The sequence below is a fragment of the Lontra canadensis genome, unplaced genomic scaffold (genome assembly GCF_010015895.1).
Source record: "Lontra canadensis isolate GAN:19392208 unplaced genomic scaffold, GSC_riverotter_1.0 scaffold84, whole genome shotgun sequence".
Classification (NCBI taxonomy): domain Eukaryota; kingdom Metazoa; phylum Chordata; class Mammalia; order Carnivora; family Mustelidae; genus Lontra; species Lontra canadensis.
The window spans coordinates 6,708,546-6,725,371 of NW_022631078.1; the positions used below are offsets into that span (position 1 = coordinate 6,708,546).

The 16,826-nt window shown below is 58.2% G+C and overlaps 1 protein-coding gene across 2 annotated transcripts; it reads left to right on the forward strand.

Annotated features, from left to right (window-relative positions):
* Positions 1 to 606: 606 nt before the first annotated feature.
* Positions 607 to 10,457, forward strand: CENPM (centromere protein M). 2 transcript variants are annotated; one of them, XM_032882869.1, is made up of 6 exons: positions 607 to 744; positions 1,284 to 1,363; positions 2,394 to 2,501; positions 4,835 to 4,914; positions 6,039 to 6,130; positions 10,305 to 10,457. In XM_032882869.1, exons 1-6 carry the CDS (start codon positions 688 to 690, stop codon positions 10,443 to 10,445), a joined length of 558 nt encoding a protein of 185 aa, XP_032738760.1. In that variant the 5' UTR covers positions 607 to 687; the 3' UTR covers positions 10,446 to 10,457. The 2 variants fall into 2 exon arrangements, with proteins under 2 accessions (XP_032738760.1, XP_032738761.1); XM_032882870.1 differs by having other exon boundaries at positions 609 to 744; positions 2,409 to 2,501.
* The last annotated feature ends 6,369 nt before the right edge of the window (positions 10,458 to 16,826 follow it).

Here is a 16,826-nt window from a genome sequence, read left to right on the forward strand (position 1 = left end):
TGGGAGCATGCTTCCCCCTCTCTATCTCTGCCGGTCTCTCTACCTACGTGTGATCTTCGTCTGTCAAATAAATAAATAAATAGAATCTTAAAAAAAAAAAAAAAGATGGCTCTGATTGCTGCATGGAGAAGAGCCCCCCTGGGGAGGAAGCGGGGACCCAATAAGAAAGTTGTTACACGAGTCTGGGGTGAGAGATGACGATAGCTTGTCCTGGTGGTGGCGGTGGAGGTGGTGAGAAGTGGTCAGCTTCTGGATGCATTTTAAGTCTGAAACCCACAAGCTTGCTTATGGATTGGATGTGGGATGCGAAAAGAGGAGCCAAGAGTGACCTCAAGGTTTTGTTCTGAGCTGAACCAGCGAAGACTTGGGAGGGGCAGGCTTGGAAGGAATCGAGAGTATGATGAATGAGCATGAGCGAACGAAAACGAAACACTGAATGCCTTCTTCCTCCGAGGCGCGAAATAAAAGGCCTGTCCCAGAGACTGTACTTTAGGAGCCTGAGGCCAGAGCTGGAGCTCCCGGCTCAAAAAAGGAGGTCAGGGTTCCTTTAAAAGGACTCCGCCCCTCCCCGCGAAGCCCCGCCCAGATGAGGGTCACGTGCCCCTCTGTCTCTCGCTTAAGGGCGGACCTCAGCGGTTTGAAAGATCCGCGCGCGGGGCAGGAGCGGAGGTTCTTTGCGTGACTGGGATGTCGGTGTTGCGGCCACTGGACAAGCAGCCTGGCCTGAACACGGCCACCATCTTGGTAGGCGTCAGCTGCTCCGCTTCCCCCGCCCGCCTTCCCTCCTTCCCTCCTTGGCTGCGCCTCAGCTGCCAGCTCCTGGGCGCTCTGTCAGGGTCTGGAGCGCGCCTTTCAGGTTGCGGTGTGGTGGGCGGGACAGCCACACTCCGAACCAATGGGAGTGGTCGCCCGCTGAGGCTGAAGGACGCCCCCGCCAATACGTGCGCGGCGGGCTCTTTCCCCGTTTCTGATTGGTGGAGCTGCTGGGCGGGGAGACTAGGGAGGGTCCCGGGAGGCTGAGTTCCTCACGGAGCCGGCGAAGTGGTTCCCGGGGTCGCCGGTCCCGCGGCCCGGGGGAGGGTCCTGGGAGGGAAGGACTGCTGTGCGGCCAGCACTGGGCCCTCCACCCGTGCCCGGCCGAGCCCTGTCTCGGTAAACGGCGCCGTACGCGCGAGAGCGGGAATCCGGGAGCCGCGCGGCGTTCGGTGTGTGGCCTGCTCCCCGGGCCCCGCGGCGCGTCTGCGGCGCCCCGGTCTCAGGAGGCCGCCTTCTCTGCCGGGCAGCTGGTGGGCACGGAAGATGCTCTTCTGCAGCAGCTGGCCGACTCGATGCTCAAGGAGGACTGCGCCTCGGAGCTGAAGGTGTAAGTAGCCGAGGCCGGGGGTGTCCGATGGCTCTGCGGTGGCCTGAACGGTGGGCCCAGGAGCGCGAGCCGGGAGCCAGAGAGGCGGGCGCAGGTGGGGCCAGGCCCAGAGGCGCGATCCGTCCCCAGCCAAGGGACCCTCCATCGCTCTCTGTCACGCACTCCTGTTTTCCTGCAGCTCTTGTGACCACAGGAGATGTCTTTGTGCACCGGTTCGTTTTCTCGTTTCGGGGTTGCCAGCCCCACGGACCCCTGGGTCGGCCCCTTGAGGTCAGGGACTTTGACTTTTTTCCCTACTGAATCCCCAGTGGCTTGAGCAGTACTTGGCACAGAGGAAAGTTCAGATTATCCCCCAGATTTGGAGAAAAGTTGACTAAAGAAGTAGTATCTTGTTTTTCTTTTTTTAACTGGTGGAGAGTGGAAACAGCTGCTGGTGGGAATCAAGTGACTGGATGTATGTGGGTGTCATTGTCCCTGCTGGACAAGCTCCAGGGGCTCATGTTGACGGAGAAGGATCCCAGTCCACTGGGTGTTCCTCCATGGGAAACGGAAACACCCCTCACTGGGAGAATCAACCCCCTTCCAGCACTTGAAAGAATCTGATGAGGGAACAAGCTCGGACGAGTGATAAGGGTGACTTTCCCAAGGTCACATAGCTGGTCACAGGCAGCCTGAGATTTGAGCCCACTTCCATTGCCCTCCAGAGAGGTTCAGCCTTAACCCCTAATCCGCACAGTCTAACACCCCTCCTCTGAGCTTGATCTCCCTCCCAGCATGCAGGGTAGCTGGCTAGCCCGGTGCCATCTTCTACCCCGACTCCCTCTTGCCAAGGTGGTTACCAGACAGAGCTACCTTCTGGCAGTGGGGGTCAGTCTAGATGGGACCAGCTCTGCCCTGCCCCTATGCCCCTATGTCTAGTCCACAAGAGCCTCGGGGCAATAGGTGAAGAGCCCTTGACAGCCTCCTGCCCCAGGGCGGGCAGCATGCAAAAGGTCCCTGTGATGTGGGTATGTATATCTTTATCCTGCAGTTTCTCATTTTTCAGCCACCTGGCAAGGTCCCTCCCTCTGCCCTCCAATGTGAATCGGCCCCGAATTGACCTGATCATGTTCGTGGTCAACCTTCACAGCAAATACAGGTGAGAGCCAGAGAGTGGGGGCGTCAGGGCTCAGGTAGACCTGGCTTAGGGGTGTACTGGGATGGTGACCTCACTTGTGATGGGAAGCAGGGGACACAAGGAGAGGCTGCCTGGAGTTAGCCCAGAGGGTGAGGATGCGGAGCCAATGGCAAGTGAATGATATTTTAAAGACACTGATTAAGGGGCACCCGCATGGCTCAGTCGGTTCAAGCATCGGACTCTTGATTTTGGCTCAGGTCATGATCTCAGGGTCCTGGGATTGTGCTCCACGTGGGTCTGCCTGAGATACTCTGTCCTTCTCCCTCTGCTCCTCCCCACCATGCACTTGCTCTCTCTCTCTCTCTCTCTCTCTCTCAAATAAAATTTTAAAAATAAAAAATAAAGACACTAATAAACTCCAGCGGTGGCATCGGTCATTTATCTAATGCTTTCAGCAACCTTCTCTGTATCCCTGATGGCAGACCCAGACATGAATGAAGCAGACCCCCCACCCCAAGGTGCTCCCAGCCCACTGAGGGAGGAAGCCAGACTCCTGAACAGATGATTACAGTATCTGGCATCGGTCCTGTAGAGGAAGAATGCGTTGGGCTATGAGACTCCCAACAAGACCTCTGACTCGGGACTCAGGGCAGGGTAGACTTTCTGCTGGAGGTGACCAGGACAAATTAGCCTGGTAAAAATGGGAGTCAGCAGAAGGTTCCAGATGAAGAAAGTTAATGTAATGGGTAGGAGGAGCACAAGTTGTGTGTACAGGACTGTGAAGGCCAGTCCAGGGTCAGGAGCCCAGGGTAGTGGGAGGCTGTAGCTAGGGGAGCGTGAGTGGTGGTGATGCTGGGCGCCTGGCCTGGCCTCCCTGTGGTGCTGGCTGCCCTGGGGGACAGGACCGCAGTAAACCTGGGGAATACGGTAGAAGGCCTGCTTTCCCTCTTGGGGGATGGCCGACTGAGGGTAGGCGGGGTGCACCTCTAGCACAGAATCTGAAACACACACCCAGTGATGAGGTGGGGGTTAAGGGAAGGCTGGGGTGGAAACACTAGGACCAGGGACATAGAGCTACCAAACACAAACACCCAGCAGCAGGATCAAATCCAGACCTCCTGCCCAGCCAGGGGGAACAGGTGAGCAGTCGCTAGAGCCCATGGTGGCACAGAGAAAGGGCTGAGATCTGCCGTGATTGCCAGAGGTCCTGACTCAGCAGATCTGCTGCTCTTTGGGTGAGATCTCTGTTCGAAAGGGATGCTGACCTGTCTCGGGGGAGGTTCTGCTCTACAGTCACACGTCGGGGCAGAGAGCCATCCTTACTTGCTTCAGGCCTTGCTCATTCAGGCTGAAACCTTGGCTTGGTTCTCCTGATCAAGATGGCTTTTTGGCCAGGAGACAACAGATTTCTTTATCCCTCCTTGGACACCAATGAACGAAACCCTTGGCCCAGCGGGTCAAAGTGCCCTTTTCCTAGAGGAGAAGATTGTTTTCATATACTTGATAGGACTATAAATATTGTCACTTTATTGGAAAGCAATTTTGCAATACCTAGGTACTTTTTTTTTTTTTTTTTTTTTAGAGAGAGAGAGAGAGAGTGTGTGAGCACAAGTGGGGGTGGTCAGAGGGAGAATCTCAAGCAGGCTTCATACTCAGTCCCATGGAGCCCAACACGGCTCTATCCCAGGGCCCTGAGATCATGACCTGAGCCAAAAGCAAGAGTCAAGAGTCAGACAGAGTCAGATGCTCAACCGACTGAGCCACCCAGGCGCCCCCAACCTAGGTACATTTTAGAAAGACACATATTGTGACCCAGCCACTCTGCATCTAGCATCTTCCCTACAGAAACATTTGTCTACATGTGTAAGAACACACGGGGAAGAATGTTCATGTGGCATTCTTTGTAATGATGAGAAACTGGAGACCACGTAAGCATCTATCACCTAGAAAATAGATTGTGATACGGGGTGGTCGTTCCAAAAAATGTCACAGGTTGAACCCAACCAAACCCAACTACATGCTTATACATATCACTGCCTGTATTTGCATATGAGAAATTCATGTGCAAATGATATTATACCCCAAACTGTGGGCAGCAGTAACCCCTGGACTGTTGAGACAGAAGGGTGGTGCCAGAGAAGGACACTTACTCTTTACTGATCACATCCATATTTACTGTTGGATTGCTCTACAGGCTTGAGTCACTTTGTAATGACATGTCCTTAAACAAAGTGAAAGACAAAATATTCCCCTAGTAGTGTTTCCTCTTACATCTCCTTCTCCGGCCCCTCTGGGATGAGGAAGGCCTTCTGCCTTCTCGGTGGTAAGGTCTGTCCTCTGTCTTCTCGCACCAGCCTCCGGAATGTGGAGGAGTCCCTGCGCCATGTGGACGCCACCTTCTTCCTGGGGAAGGTGGGCTTCCTTGCCACGGGCGGTAAGTCCATTCCACCACTCTCCCTTCCCCACCCCGCCTCCCAGGGAGACTCCTCACTGGGGCCATGCAGATCCCCGGGACCTGGGGCGGCGGCAGGGTGGGGAGGAACGATGGAAAGAGCGTGAGCTTCCGAGTCTGCCCTATTGCCCGCCTCTCCGAAAGCAGATCTGAGCAGGTCATTCCACTGAGATAATTCCGGAGAGTTAGCTGGGGACTCCCCGTGGCTTTCAGAGTAAAACCCCAGCTCCCATGAAGACGAAGTTTGGCCTTCCGCCTTCCTGTCTGGGCTCACCCTCCTGTCACTCTCCGTTCTTGGGCTCGGCTTATAGTTCTCTGAGCAAATCCTGCTGTTCGGAGACTGTCGTATTAACAGCGGAACTGACAGTCGCTGGCCTTTCCCGAGCACTCCCTGTATACCAGACAGCGTCATTTCTCGGTACTTCATCTTCACTACACTCAACCCTTTGAGGCACATACTGTTACGTGTTATAGCTGAGGAAACTGTCCGTGTGGTTTAGTAACCTGCCCGAGGCCTATTGCTAAACAGCGGTACAGCCAATAGTCCTACCTCGAGAGCCCTCTTCTAGAGCCCACGTCCTCCTTAATGACTATATCCTACAGCTTCTCATGAATGCTCTTTTCCTGTTTGCCTCGCTAACCCCCATTTCCCATCTCGTGGGGGACAGCTCCCTGACCGGCCCTGCAGTCTGGGCCCCTGGGAGTCCGTCCCATAGACTCCCCACCCTCCCTCCTCCACCGGTGGTGCGTCCTCACCGTCCGCCCCGACCCAGCTGAACTGTGCACTCCCCAGGCTGTGCGGCGGCTGGTACAGATTATGCTCAGTAAGCATTGATGAATTCCCTATAGATTAATTCACTGAATCTCTGTAGTCCTGGGGGCTGTTCCCATCCTCATCTTCGAGATGAAGAAACTCATGTTTCTAGAGCACGCTCTCTCCAAGGCCTCCCAGCTTGAGAACAAATTATGTTCTAATTTGACGAAAAGCAGGTTGAACAGGCAACTGAGGCCCAGAGAGGGGTGATGAATGAGTTTGCCCAGTGCCTCCTGGCTCACGGCCGCCAAGGCAGACATTCCAACCTGCCACACTCACGGCTTCTTTGCAGCCGGCCGGGAGAGCCACTGCAGCGTTCACCGGAGCACCGTCGTGAGGCTGGCCCGCACCTACCGGAGCCCCCTGCTCTTCTGTGACCCGGAGGTGAGGACGCTGGTCGCGGGGGCGCAGGGAGAGGGCTGTCAGCGCTCCGTGGGTGTGTCAAGAACGCTTCTCCGAGGGTCATCAAGTGCTCGAGCCAGGGGAGCCTGATGTGAAGATACAAGATCCTGATCTGAATCCTGGCTTTGCGGCTCACTGTACCTCGGGTACAACAGTCAGCCTAAGCGGTGGGGGGCACAAACGCAAAGCAGAGCGATGATACACATTCAACCTGAGCACCTCCGAGACGCCAGGCGCTATGGCTTGTGCCTTGCGTTGCTTTGTTTTCTCTCATAACCAAGTCTCGTGTATGTGCGTGTGGGTCCTCGTTACCGTCTTACTCTCCTGCCGGGCTGTCTGTGCTGTGAGGCCAGGCATCTTGTCTGTTTCATTAACCAGGGCTGCCTCGTGTCCCCTGCAGTCAGAATGCCCACTGCCCCCTTTATGCCCCTGGACTACAGGCCTGGTCCAGTCCCAGTGCGGGGCAGGGCATCCAGCAGGCAGCGGCGGTGGCCGGGCAGTGGGTGGCTGGAGGGTTGGAGGGTGTCTGTGGTGTCGGTTCTGTCCCAGCTCACTTCTGTTGGGGCTTCTCATGGGTGATCCTAATTATGAGCAGGACAGAGCAGTTTTGCTGGTACATTTCACCCTCCTGCTTCTCTTCCTGCAGTATGAATCCTGACTTTTTGCTAAAAGTGGTGGTCAGCGGAGGACTGGGTGGTCAGCGGAGGACTCCCAGGGCCTGGGCCACCCCACCCATGTACCAGACCTGCTCAGTTCATTGTGGGCTGTGTTTATTAGTTTTGAGGTGCATTTCTGCTCTGTTTTGGGGCTTGCACCTGTTCCCAAAAAGCCAAGTGATGTAACGCAGAGAGAACCGAATCAGCGCCCTCTCCGTTATCAGTACCCAGACCTGGGGCTCTTATTCACGGGTTTGTGGACCCCTCTGGTCTGAGGGTAGAATTCGGGGGATCTGTGAACTTGTATGAGAAAAAAATACTTCCTTTTTTCCCACTAAGCTCTACGTGAAATTTAGCATTATGAGTATGGGCAGGAGAGGTCGGCAGTAGTGGCCGGGGCTGGGTCTGTTACCAGCAGAAGCGGCAGACGTTCCATCTTGTCAGGGGAGGGGCAGGTCTCCTGACTCAGTGCATTGATACAGACTGACGCACTACTCTCACAGATTCGGTTTTCGTATTGCGTGACTATTTAAGTCAGCACGCTGATGTCAGACAGGACCGTGAGGCCTGTGCCATGCCCCAAGTGCCTGTCCTTCCAGGCTTTTCTTACAATGTACCCCAGACACCCAAGACCTAGAGAGGAGAGGCGACTTGCTCAGTCATGCAGCTAGTAAGTTCCACGGGAGAGCCAGCAGATTTGCAAGCCGCTGTCTCCTTCCCTTCTTAGCCTGCTGACTGTGTGACTTTGGACAGGTCACTTCCCCTACATGCAGCCTTCATCTCCTCACCTCCAAAGGGGAACCATAATCTTTGATCCACAGCCCAGGTACCTCAAACCTCAGGTGTTCCCGCTGCGGGGTGCCCAGGACCTTGCGCTGTGTGGTGCAGTTCCCCTTATGGCCAGTAGGTGGCAGGCCACACCAGGTCCTGGGGTCTCCGGGAGCCTGACTCCAGGAGAAGGCCTGCCCCCAGCTAAAGCTGGCATTCCTTCGGAGGAGGCAGCCGGTGTTTGGACAGTCATCACTCCTCATACCTGTGTTGTCCTTTGCCGGACACACCCCTCCACATACCTGAGTTTGCGCCTCGCTGTATTTTAAGGCCTTGCCCGGCAGGAATTTTCAGTCCTGCTCTACACATAAAGAAACACATTCCAGAAGCCGGGGCATTGACCCAGTGCCTGTATTTCCCAGCACTGCTGATAGGGCCCAGGGCTGCTGCCTGAGCATGCAGACGGGCCAGGCATTGCAGCTGCCCCCGCAGAATCAGGGGAGCTAGACCGCAGGCACCGTGTGCCGTGGCAGGACTTGCCGAGACCTGGAAGCCTGGCGGTGGGATGAAGTCGTTCCTCCCTGCGGGTGACGCAGCAGCCTGGGGTGGTCAGATTTGGGTTTGGGGCCACAGCTCCGGAGTGTGGCGTGTGGATTGGAGGAGGCCCGGCCAGGGACGAGGCTGCTGCAGGAGGCCAGCCGGGGAGGCTGAGTGACAGCAGCAGCAGCTCGGAGCTGTATTCAGGGGGCGAAGGCCACAGATCCCAGAGGGAGCGGATTTCGTCAACAAAGACTTCTTCGGTACCTCCAGTGAGCCAAGCGCTGTTCTAGGCACTAGCCATGCAGCATAGAACAAAAGAGTGAAAAGGGAAGAGGAAAACCCCAGCTCTGTTGACATGGAGGGAACAAAGCAAAGAAGTAAAAGGTGTGGGTGTTAGAAAGTGAGCATGTGGCGTGTCGGGTGGTAAAGCAGTGAAGGTTGGTGGGGTTGACGGGAGTGACCATGAATGGAGCCTTAACAGACTTGAAGACGATCGGAAGGCAGGTGCCGAGACCGCTGGAGGGAGGAGGCCGGAGGACCAAGTGCGAAGGCCTGGTGTGTGGACCTTGCCTGGTGTGCCCAGGGTGCCCTCCCCGGGAGGCCAAAGACCAAAGCACAGCATAGGGCAGGGTAGTGGTGGCTGTGTCGTAGTGACCGCATCCCCAGAGCAGGAGGGCCTCGTGGGTCTTAGTAAGGGTGGTGACTTTCAGGCTGCGTAAGATGGGAGCTGCAGGGAGGGTGCCGGGGTGGGGGCGGGGAGGGCCTGATACGGGTTTTATTTATTTTTCTTTTCTATTTATGTGATGCAAGTTTAAATGGATCCCTCCAGCTGTTGCGAGGAGAGTAAATGGAAGAAAAGCAAGGGCAGATATGAGGAGGCGGGCCTGGGGGCTATTTCTGGAAGAGTTAGGAGTGGCCTGGGCTCCACGCTGCCCAGGGAAGGGGGAGGCAGGATGGCCTGTACCACTGGGCCATTTTCCAGGGTGGAGCCAACCGACTGTGCGGGTGGCCGGGGTGTGAGACATAGGAGAAAAGAGAGAATGGCCCTGGGGTTTTCAGCAGAGCCGCTGTTAGGATGGAGGTGCCCTTGGCTGAGATGGGGTAACTGCAGGGGGGACAAGTTGGGAGGACCCTCAGGGACTGCACCGGAGACATGCTAATCAGATCAGGGTGTCTGTCAGCCATGTACCCGGAAATCGAGCAGGCAGCCACGTCCGTGTGTCTGACGTTCAGAGGAAGGGTCTGGAGATGTAATTTGGGCATCGTGGGTAGTGAGAAGGTTTTAGATCACAGAACAGATGAGCTTCCCAGGGAGTGTGTGTGGGGAGCAGCCTGCGAAGGCCAAGGCCAGGGGCAGCACTTAGATGTGTGTGTGGGGGGGGCGAGTGTGGCATCCTGGGGCTGGTGAGAAGCCTTCTGGAGACGGGAGCGCTGTGGCTGACCAGGGTCTGATGAGAGACTCGGTGAGAAGGACAGCTGCCTCTGGATTTGGACTAAGGAGCCACAAGCGACAAAGATAGGAGCACAAGCAGCACTGAGGGTGCCCGGGCCCTAGTGAGGGTGACTGGTCGGATGGCAAAACCCCTTCCCCAGTTAGAGGAGGAGGAGGACGACGAGATGTGCCCACGGAGCCTGTTGGCAGGGCAGGGCGACTGAGCATCGTGTGGCCTTCGCCAGGCACTGATGTCGCATCTCCTTTGCTGCTTGCTGGCGCCAGGCCCTGGGGACAGAGTTGCCAGCCCTACCTGACCCCACCCCACGGCACCTCTGGGCCCCTGCCTTCAAAAGCCCTGTTAAAGGAACCCTGTTGATGGGACCTCCCTGTCCCCATGAGGGCCACTCTCTGTCCACTCCTCTTTTCCACGCCCAGGTAAAAGGGTCTTCAGGGCCTCTGCCTCCGGGACGTCGGTTGGAGCTGGGTCTGGTTCAGATCCCAGCCTGGAGACCGCTAGATCTGTCACCTGCCTTGGCCAGCCCTGCTTGCTGAGCCTCGCCTCCCCTGGAGGAGGGGTCACTGTCTGCGCATCCCTGGTCCCTGGAGGACCTCTGAGGGCTCTGTAAGCCAGAGCAGTTGGAAGCTGCTGGGTGAGGCGGGCTGTGGACAGGGGCCTGGCCACAGTGGGCAGTGGTGCCCGAATCCGGCCCCTGCTCTCGGCTCCCGCTCACCCCCATCCTCCGCTCTCCCTCGGCAGGTGGACGGCTTCCGAGCCCCGGTCGCACAGCGGCTGGTGCGAATGCTGCAGATCTGTGCCGGCCACGTGCCTGGTGTCTCAGCCCTGAACCTGCTGTCCCTGCTGCGGAGCTCTGAGAACCCCACCCTGGAGGACCTGTGAGGCCTGCGGTCCCCTCCCCACCCGACTGAGTCGCCCCTCCCCAGGGCCCGGGGTCTGGGGCCGGGGACTCCGCTGTTGCCGCAGCCCGGCTCTGGGTCTGCGGTCTGCTCCCTGCACGGCCCAGACTCGGGAGCCCCGCTAGTGGGACGGCAGCCCCCGCCCCGCCGTGCTCACGCCAGCAGAGCCCCGTGTCTTCATCCACCTGCCGGGCTGCCCCACCGCCCCAGGCTTCGTTTGAACAAAGCATCCACAGCTCAAAAATAAGTCTGAAAACCCCTGGTCTTCTCCACCACTTCGATTGTGCAGATGAGGACACTGAACCCGGACAGTTATGAGGGTCGGGCCGGGGGGCTTGGACTCTGCGACCCCATCTGACCCCACATCCTAGCCTTGCCATCCTCACAGAGCCCGCTGTGGCCTCATAGACCCTCAGTTTCCCCAGGTGCGTAATGGAGATCGTTCTACTGAGACATTGTCACGTTCGTTGGTTAGGACCGAATGAAATGACAGGCCTGCCGCTGTCGTGCTCCCTCCACGTCAGTTCCGTGTATCCCGTGATCCTTTGCAGTAAGGCCTTGCCCGGTTCCAGCTAAGCGCTCGGTGAACAGTACCTATTGTGTGAAATCCCAGAGCTGGGTTCAAAAGCTGGTGCAAACCCAGGAATTACACTGTTTATGAATTGATACGTTTGTGGGAATTATGTGAGAAAGGCTGTCTGGAGGGTTGGCTCCCGGCTTGGCGGCCAGAGGTTGTGCCGTGACAGTGGCTCCCCATCTCCTCTGGGTCTAATGAGAATTTGCAGAAGTGCCAGGGTTGGAATCCAGAAATCCGGTCAGCCGCCAGGGCTCCTGCCGCTGCCCGGTGGCCAGCGGGGCACACGCTGGTGGAGGAGACCGCAGGAGGAGAGCCGGGTCTGGGCTCCCTTAGACCATGACGGTGCCCCCTCCTCGCCCCCATTTGGCTCATGCAGGGACCTGCCTCCAAATTCAGGCCTCTGCTTCGACTTTGCCGTCACAGCTGGAGCCCCTGCTCTCCATGAAGTGGGGCCAGCTTGAAAATCGTGAGGGGTGCCTGCCTTTCTCCCCGCCACAGGCTCCTGCTCAGGCCTGGCCCAGCGCCGCACCCCTGGTGCTCAGTAGGTCCAGCAGCCAGACGGCTGGCTGATTAGAGGCCAACCCGGGGGACCCACTGAGAACCTCAGCTGCGATGATTCCATCTGAGGTCCCTAGTGTCCGTGACACAGCAGGGCGCCACACACTTCATTCTCCTCACACGGCCGCTCCTGTGTCCCCTGGCAGACCTGCGAGGTCGGTACTATTTCCCTACTTCCGCTCATGCCAGGATGCCGCGGCCAGAGGCGTGTCCACATCACACAGCTAATCAGGAGGCCGACCTCCAGGCCCTCCCCTGCTCTTCCCTCCAGTTGTTTTCTTAGGTGCCTAATGGTTGAGCAAAGGTTCGGGCATTTCTGCTGGGCAGGCCCTGGCTGTCCACACAAAAGTGGTGGACACGCAGGCCTTGAGCCTGAGAAAGCAGCTGTCAGGAAGGGCAGTCTCAAGGAGCTGCTCCCGCGTGCTGGGTCCGCACCTCAGGACAGGGGCAGGCCTGGGGGAGGAGAGGGCGAGGAGCAGGGTAGGAGCACTGCCTGAACCAGAAAGAGGACGACTGCAAATGTGGGGCTCCTCAGCACTGGGGAAGGGAAGCCAGCTTCCGGGGTGAGGTTGCTGCGTCCAGGGTTGAAGGAAGAGGCCGAGATGAGGTGAAAGTGCACGCTAGTCTCTGAGGGGATGGGCAGGATCCGCAGAGGCCCGGTGCCTCCTAGGAACCAGCCTTGTCTTCAGCTCCTCAGCAGCCTGGGCCGGAAAGGTGGGGCTTTGTAGGGCAGTGCGGAGAGGGGGTGAAAGTAGGGGGGGTCTCTGGGAGCCAATGGAGCAGGTATCCAGACAGAAGAGGAAGGCAGTGTAGACACGGCCTCCCTGCCTTTGCTGGGCCCCGTCCCTTTGTTGGAGACGAGGGGCGCCCCTCCCCTTCCCCCCTTCGCCTCCCCCTGGGCGGCATGGGGCACACTTCTCTCCCCTCCCCCCACTCTCTTGTCCCTGTGCCATGTTTTCTTTGCCACCTGGTGCCATTTAACAAGAGAAGTGGCATCACACTCCAGCCAAGGATCTGAGAGCCTTCCAAGCGCGGGGGGAACTCAAGGCTGTCACTGCTTCCAGCTCCAGCGAGCTTGGCAGGGGCCCAGGACCTGGGAGCCTGCCTCTGCCTCACCGCAGAGCTGAGCAGCCCCCGAAGGGCAGTCAGCAGCCCTCCCAGGCCTGTTCCCCCCGGCTGGGGAGTGCGGCTGCTCTGTACTGTCCGGAGGCCAGGGATGCTGGGAGGCAGTTCAAGCAAGGGAAGTAATGGAAGGCCAGTCTTTCCACCCCAGTGGTGCCTGGAATGGCTGCCTGATGCTGTGGTGGGGTGGGGGGAGCTAGGAGAGGCTGTGCCAGGCTCCTTAGGGATCTTGTGACCTGAGGCAGGTCCCTTTATCTTCCACGAGCCTCAGTTTCCTTGTCTATAGAATGTGATCAGGCTAATGAATGCCTTTCTCCCCGGGGGGCCTCAGGACTGAGAAGGAGAAGCCATTATTTTATTTGATTTATTTATTTTTAAAGATTTTATTTATTTGACAGAGCAGGGGGAGTGGCAGGGAGCGGGAGAAGCAGGCTCCCCGCTGAGCAGGGAGCCTGATTCGGGACTCGATCCTAGGACCCTGGGATCATGACCTGAGTCCAAGGCAGACGCTTAACCAACTGAGCCACCCAGGTGCTCCAAGAAGCCATTATCTTAAACACAAAACTTCCAACCAGTGTCAGAACTCTCAGGTTGGCCTTGGTCACAAGACAGTCACAGGCGAGGCAGTTACGGGGGGCGGGCTGAGGCCCCTATAGGAGATGCCTTTCTGCTGGACCCGTGAGCTGCTGGCTCCATGCTGTCTGAGCGCACGGAGGAAAGAGGGGGTTTGGGCCCCAATGTACGGGGCAAGGCTTGGTCAGCCCACAGGTTCTTTTGTTCCTTGGGCACACCCCAGGGGGCTCCCGTTCCTTCGCAGGAGAAGGCCTGGGCCTGTGTCCTGGCCCCAGTCTAATGCTATTTCCCACCCTGGCCAAGGAGGCCGAGCCTCCCCAGGGAGGAGGGGGCTCAGCAGCAGGGCACCGGTGTCCCCTTCAGCCCTCGGCAAGCGGAGGCAGGGGCAGCCTCCGGCTGGGGCTCTGCCAGGGCGACCTGGTCACAGAGGGGAAGTGGTGCAGTGGGAAAGGGCCCAGCCCTTGAGTCTCACTGACTTGGGGTCTGTGGCCAACCTGCGTGGGACCTGGGGGAGCTCACTTCCTGTCTTCCTCTCCCCACAGCCTCTTGAGGTTCTCATGGGTCTCAGAGAAACCAAAGAGCCCGACCCTGTGCGTACCCTGTGTATGCCCTGCACAGACGGGGCTGGCTGCCCGTGCCCTGCGGCGTGGCGGGCATGGTGGAGTGCCGGGGAGTTCTGGAGGTAACGGCCTGCCACAGCCGGCCCCTCCCCTCCCGCACCTACTGCCGGGCCAGGCCTCCCCGAAGGGCTCCAGCAGAAAGGGACCCTCTCCACAGGGCACACCTGCTGGCTTGCCCTCCTTCCTTCTGTCTCCCCTGGGGCCGTAAGGGCGCAGCAGAAACTCGGTGTGGGAAGGCTGCTCGTAGACACCTGGAGACTTGAGGGGCTGGGGGTGAGGAGTGAGGACAATGTGGTGGGTTGTCAGGACCTGCCCACCTCTGCGTCCCACCTGAGTGTGACCCTGTGGACTGAGGGCTGCTGAGGACCAACTCTGGGAGGGAGGGAGAGTAGGGAGTCCCAGTGGCCCTGACCCGGACAGGAGGCCAGGAACCAGCCTTCCTTCTAGGGGCCACCCTCTTACATCCGGAGGAATGCCAAAGGCATCTGGGGGCCCCTGGGAGTTCACACTGGGGGGAGTGCTGGTCTGGCTACGTAGTGGCCCTGCGAGGCCTGAGGGCTCCCCGCACCTGGCCGTCCTCGGCCGTGTTTGGCCACAGGCTGATCTTCCACTGAAGGCCACTGACCTTCCCTCCACCTGCTGACCGGGAGGGGACTCCACCGATGTGTGTGTCCTGGGAGCCGTGCGGGGGAGATCTCAGGGACTGAGGGGCTGTCTGGCTCGTCCCCCATCCTCCTGAGCCTGCTTCCCTCTTTGTAAAGTGGGAACCCCGCTGCCGTTTCCCCCACAGGGCTGAGGCAAGGGGTGTGGGCTCCCGCAGGGCACAGGCCGGCAGGTGCTCAGGCAGTACTGGGCCCTGCCATTTTCCTGGTCACTGTGCCATTCCCTGGGCCTCGTCTGCTCCTCCCCGGACATCCTGGGTGCGGGGGTCACTCTCACCCGCCTCCCTCTGTTCGGAAATCTCACTAGGCCGGGCCTGACTCGGGCCCGGGCCCTCCCTGACACCCTTCCCTCCTGAATTTGTCTCCCCAGCACTGCTCAGCCCCTCACCTACTACACGGTTTCCCCGTTTGGATTTTGTCTCGGGGGCTCCCTGCCCTCTCTCCAGCACCTAGAACAGTGCCTGGTACAGAGTGAGTCTCCGAAAGTACTTGCTGAAGGAATGCGGCGTCTGCTCACAGTCGGCCTGTGCTGGTCGGACTGTGCCAGTCAGACAGGGCCGAGAGCTGCAGGGAGGCCCAGAGCCCTCGGCCCTTGTCCCTGCAACGCCGGGGGAGGCTCCCTGCTCTCCCACCTGCCACCCGCAGGTGCTACTAGCCCCCAGGTGGCGGTGACTGTGTCCCCCATCCCAAGGCCGGGCTGAGAACGGCTGAGAACGGCTGGGCTGCCCTGGGCCGCAACCCCCAGGGATGCTGGACTGTGTGGGGGTATGTGTGCACGTTTACGTGTGTGCGTGCACATGTGCGTGTAAGTGTACGTGTGTGTGTATGTGTGGATGGTGGGGGGCAGGGAGATGAGGGCCTGAGTCTAGGCAGCCTGGGCCTGTGAAAACCTGGACAGGGTTTCCAGAACCACATCATGGAAAGGCCTCACCTGCCCTTGGAGAGTCTGGAGTGGAGGGCAGAGGGCTGGGGGCTCTCCACCTCGCGACGGCATTGTATGGAGCCTCTGTCTCTCCTGCCCCTCGTCCCAGGGTCCCCACATTCCTCCAGGGAGGGGGACTTTGTAGCAGTGTCCTGTGTGTCAGCGCTAGGTACAGGAGAAAGACAAAGGGAATCCCTGTTCTGGGGCCCCTGACCACTCCCAGGACAAAATATGACAAAAGACGAAGGAGGGCCCACGCGGCTGAGGGCTGAGGCGGGCAGGGAAGCCCACAGAACTGCGCACACTGTGTGGCCCCTTTTCATGAATCACAAACCCTGCTTTTCTGCAGACACTTACCTGAGAATGGAAAGGCACAAAATAGGATGGGAGGAAAAAGTCCAAAGGGAGAACAGCCCCCCTCTGGGGACAGCAGGGAAATGCCCCACCTTACTCACAGACTCCTGTGTTGTTTGAGGGTTTTTTCGTGAGAACGTGTTCAGGTATTACTCACAGAATTGCAAATAAAAATAATTTTTACGTAAGGAGTGCGCCCTGGGTCTCCGAGCACTTTCACATCTAGATCTGGGGGGGCCGGGCCCCTCTGTCCCCCGGGACTGCCCCCGCTTATCACCGAGCTTGTCCAAGTGGCAGAGTTTCCTCCTTTCCCCCACCCTGTCCCCAAGGCATGAAGGGCACAGGCCACGCTTCACAGCCGGCCGGGCACAGGCCCTGTCCGGGCTCCCGGGACGCGCCGGGTCATTCCTCTGCCCCGCAGAGCCCCTGCTTCGCCACCTGGACACCGGTTGTCAAGATACCGCCTGGGTCAGACCTATTGGGGGAGTGTCTTGAGGGGAATTCAAGGGACAAAGATCATGGGAGACTCCCTTTTCCCTGACAGACCCCAGATTAATTATCTTTGTAAAACGATTCACCAGGAAGCGAAAACGTGAGAACACGGAGACGTTCGTTAGGTGGGTTTTTCAGCAACAAAGACCCTTCTTGGGGCACTTGGGTGGCTCAGTGGGTTAAGCCTCTGCCTTCAGCTCAGGTCACGATCTCAGGGTTCTGGGATCAAGCCCTGCATCCCTGCATCAGGCTTTCTGCTCAGCAGGGAGCCTGCTTCCCCCCCTCTCTCTCTGCCTGCCTCTCTGCCTACTTGTGATCTCTCTCTCTGTGTCAAATAAATAAAATCTTTTTTTTTAAAAATTCCCTTCTTTTCTACATAGTACCTTTGAGGCCATGATACCAGAGTTATAAATAAAAATAAAATAAAAACTATCAAGCACCCAGCTGGCTCAGTCAGTAGAGTGTGAGACTCGATCTTGGGTCC

Excerpts from the sequence above, each read along its gene's own strand:
- CENPM (XM_032882869.1), top strand. The coding sequence starts at position 688 with ATGTCGGTGTTGCGGCCACTGGACAAGCAGCCTGGCCTGAACACGGCC. Across the intron at positions 745-1,283 it reads TGAACACGGCCACCATCTTG|CTGGTGGGCACGGAAGATGC; the intron begins GTAGGCGTCAGC and ends TCTGCCGGGCAG. Across the intron at positions 6,131-10,304 it reads TGCTCTTCTGTGACCCGGAG|GTGGACGGCTTCCGAGCCCC; the intron begins GTGAGGACGCTG and ends CTCCCTCGGCAG.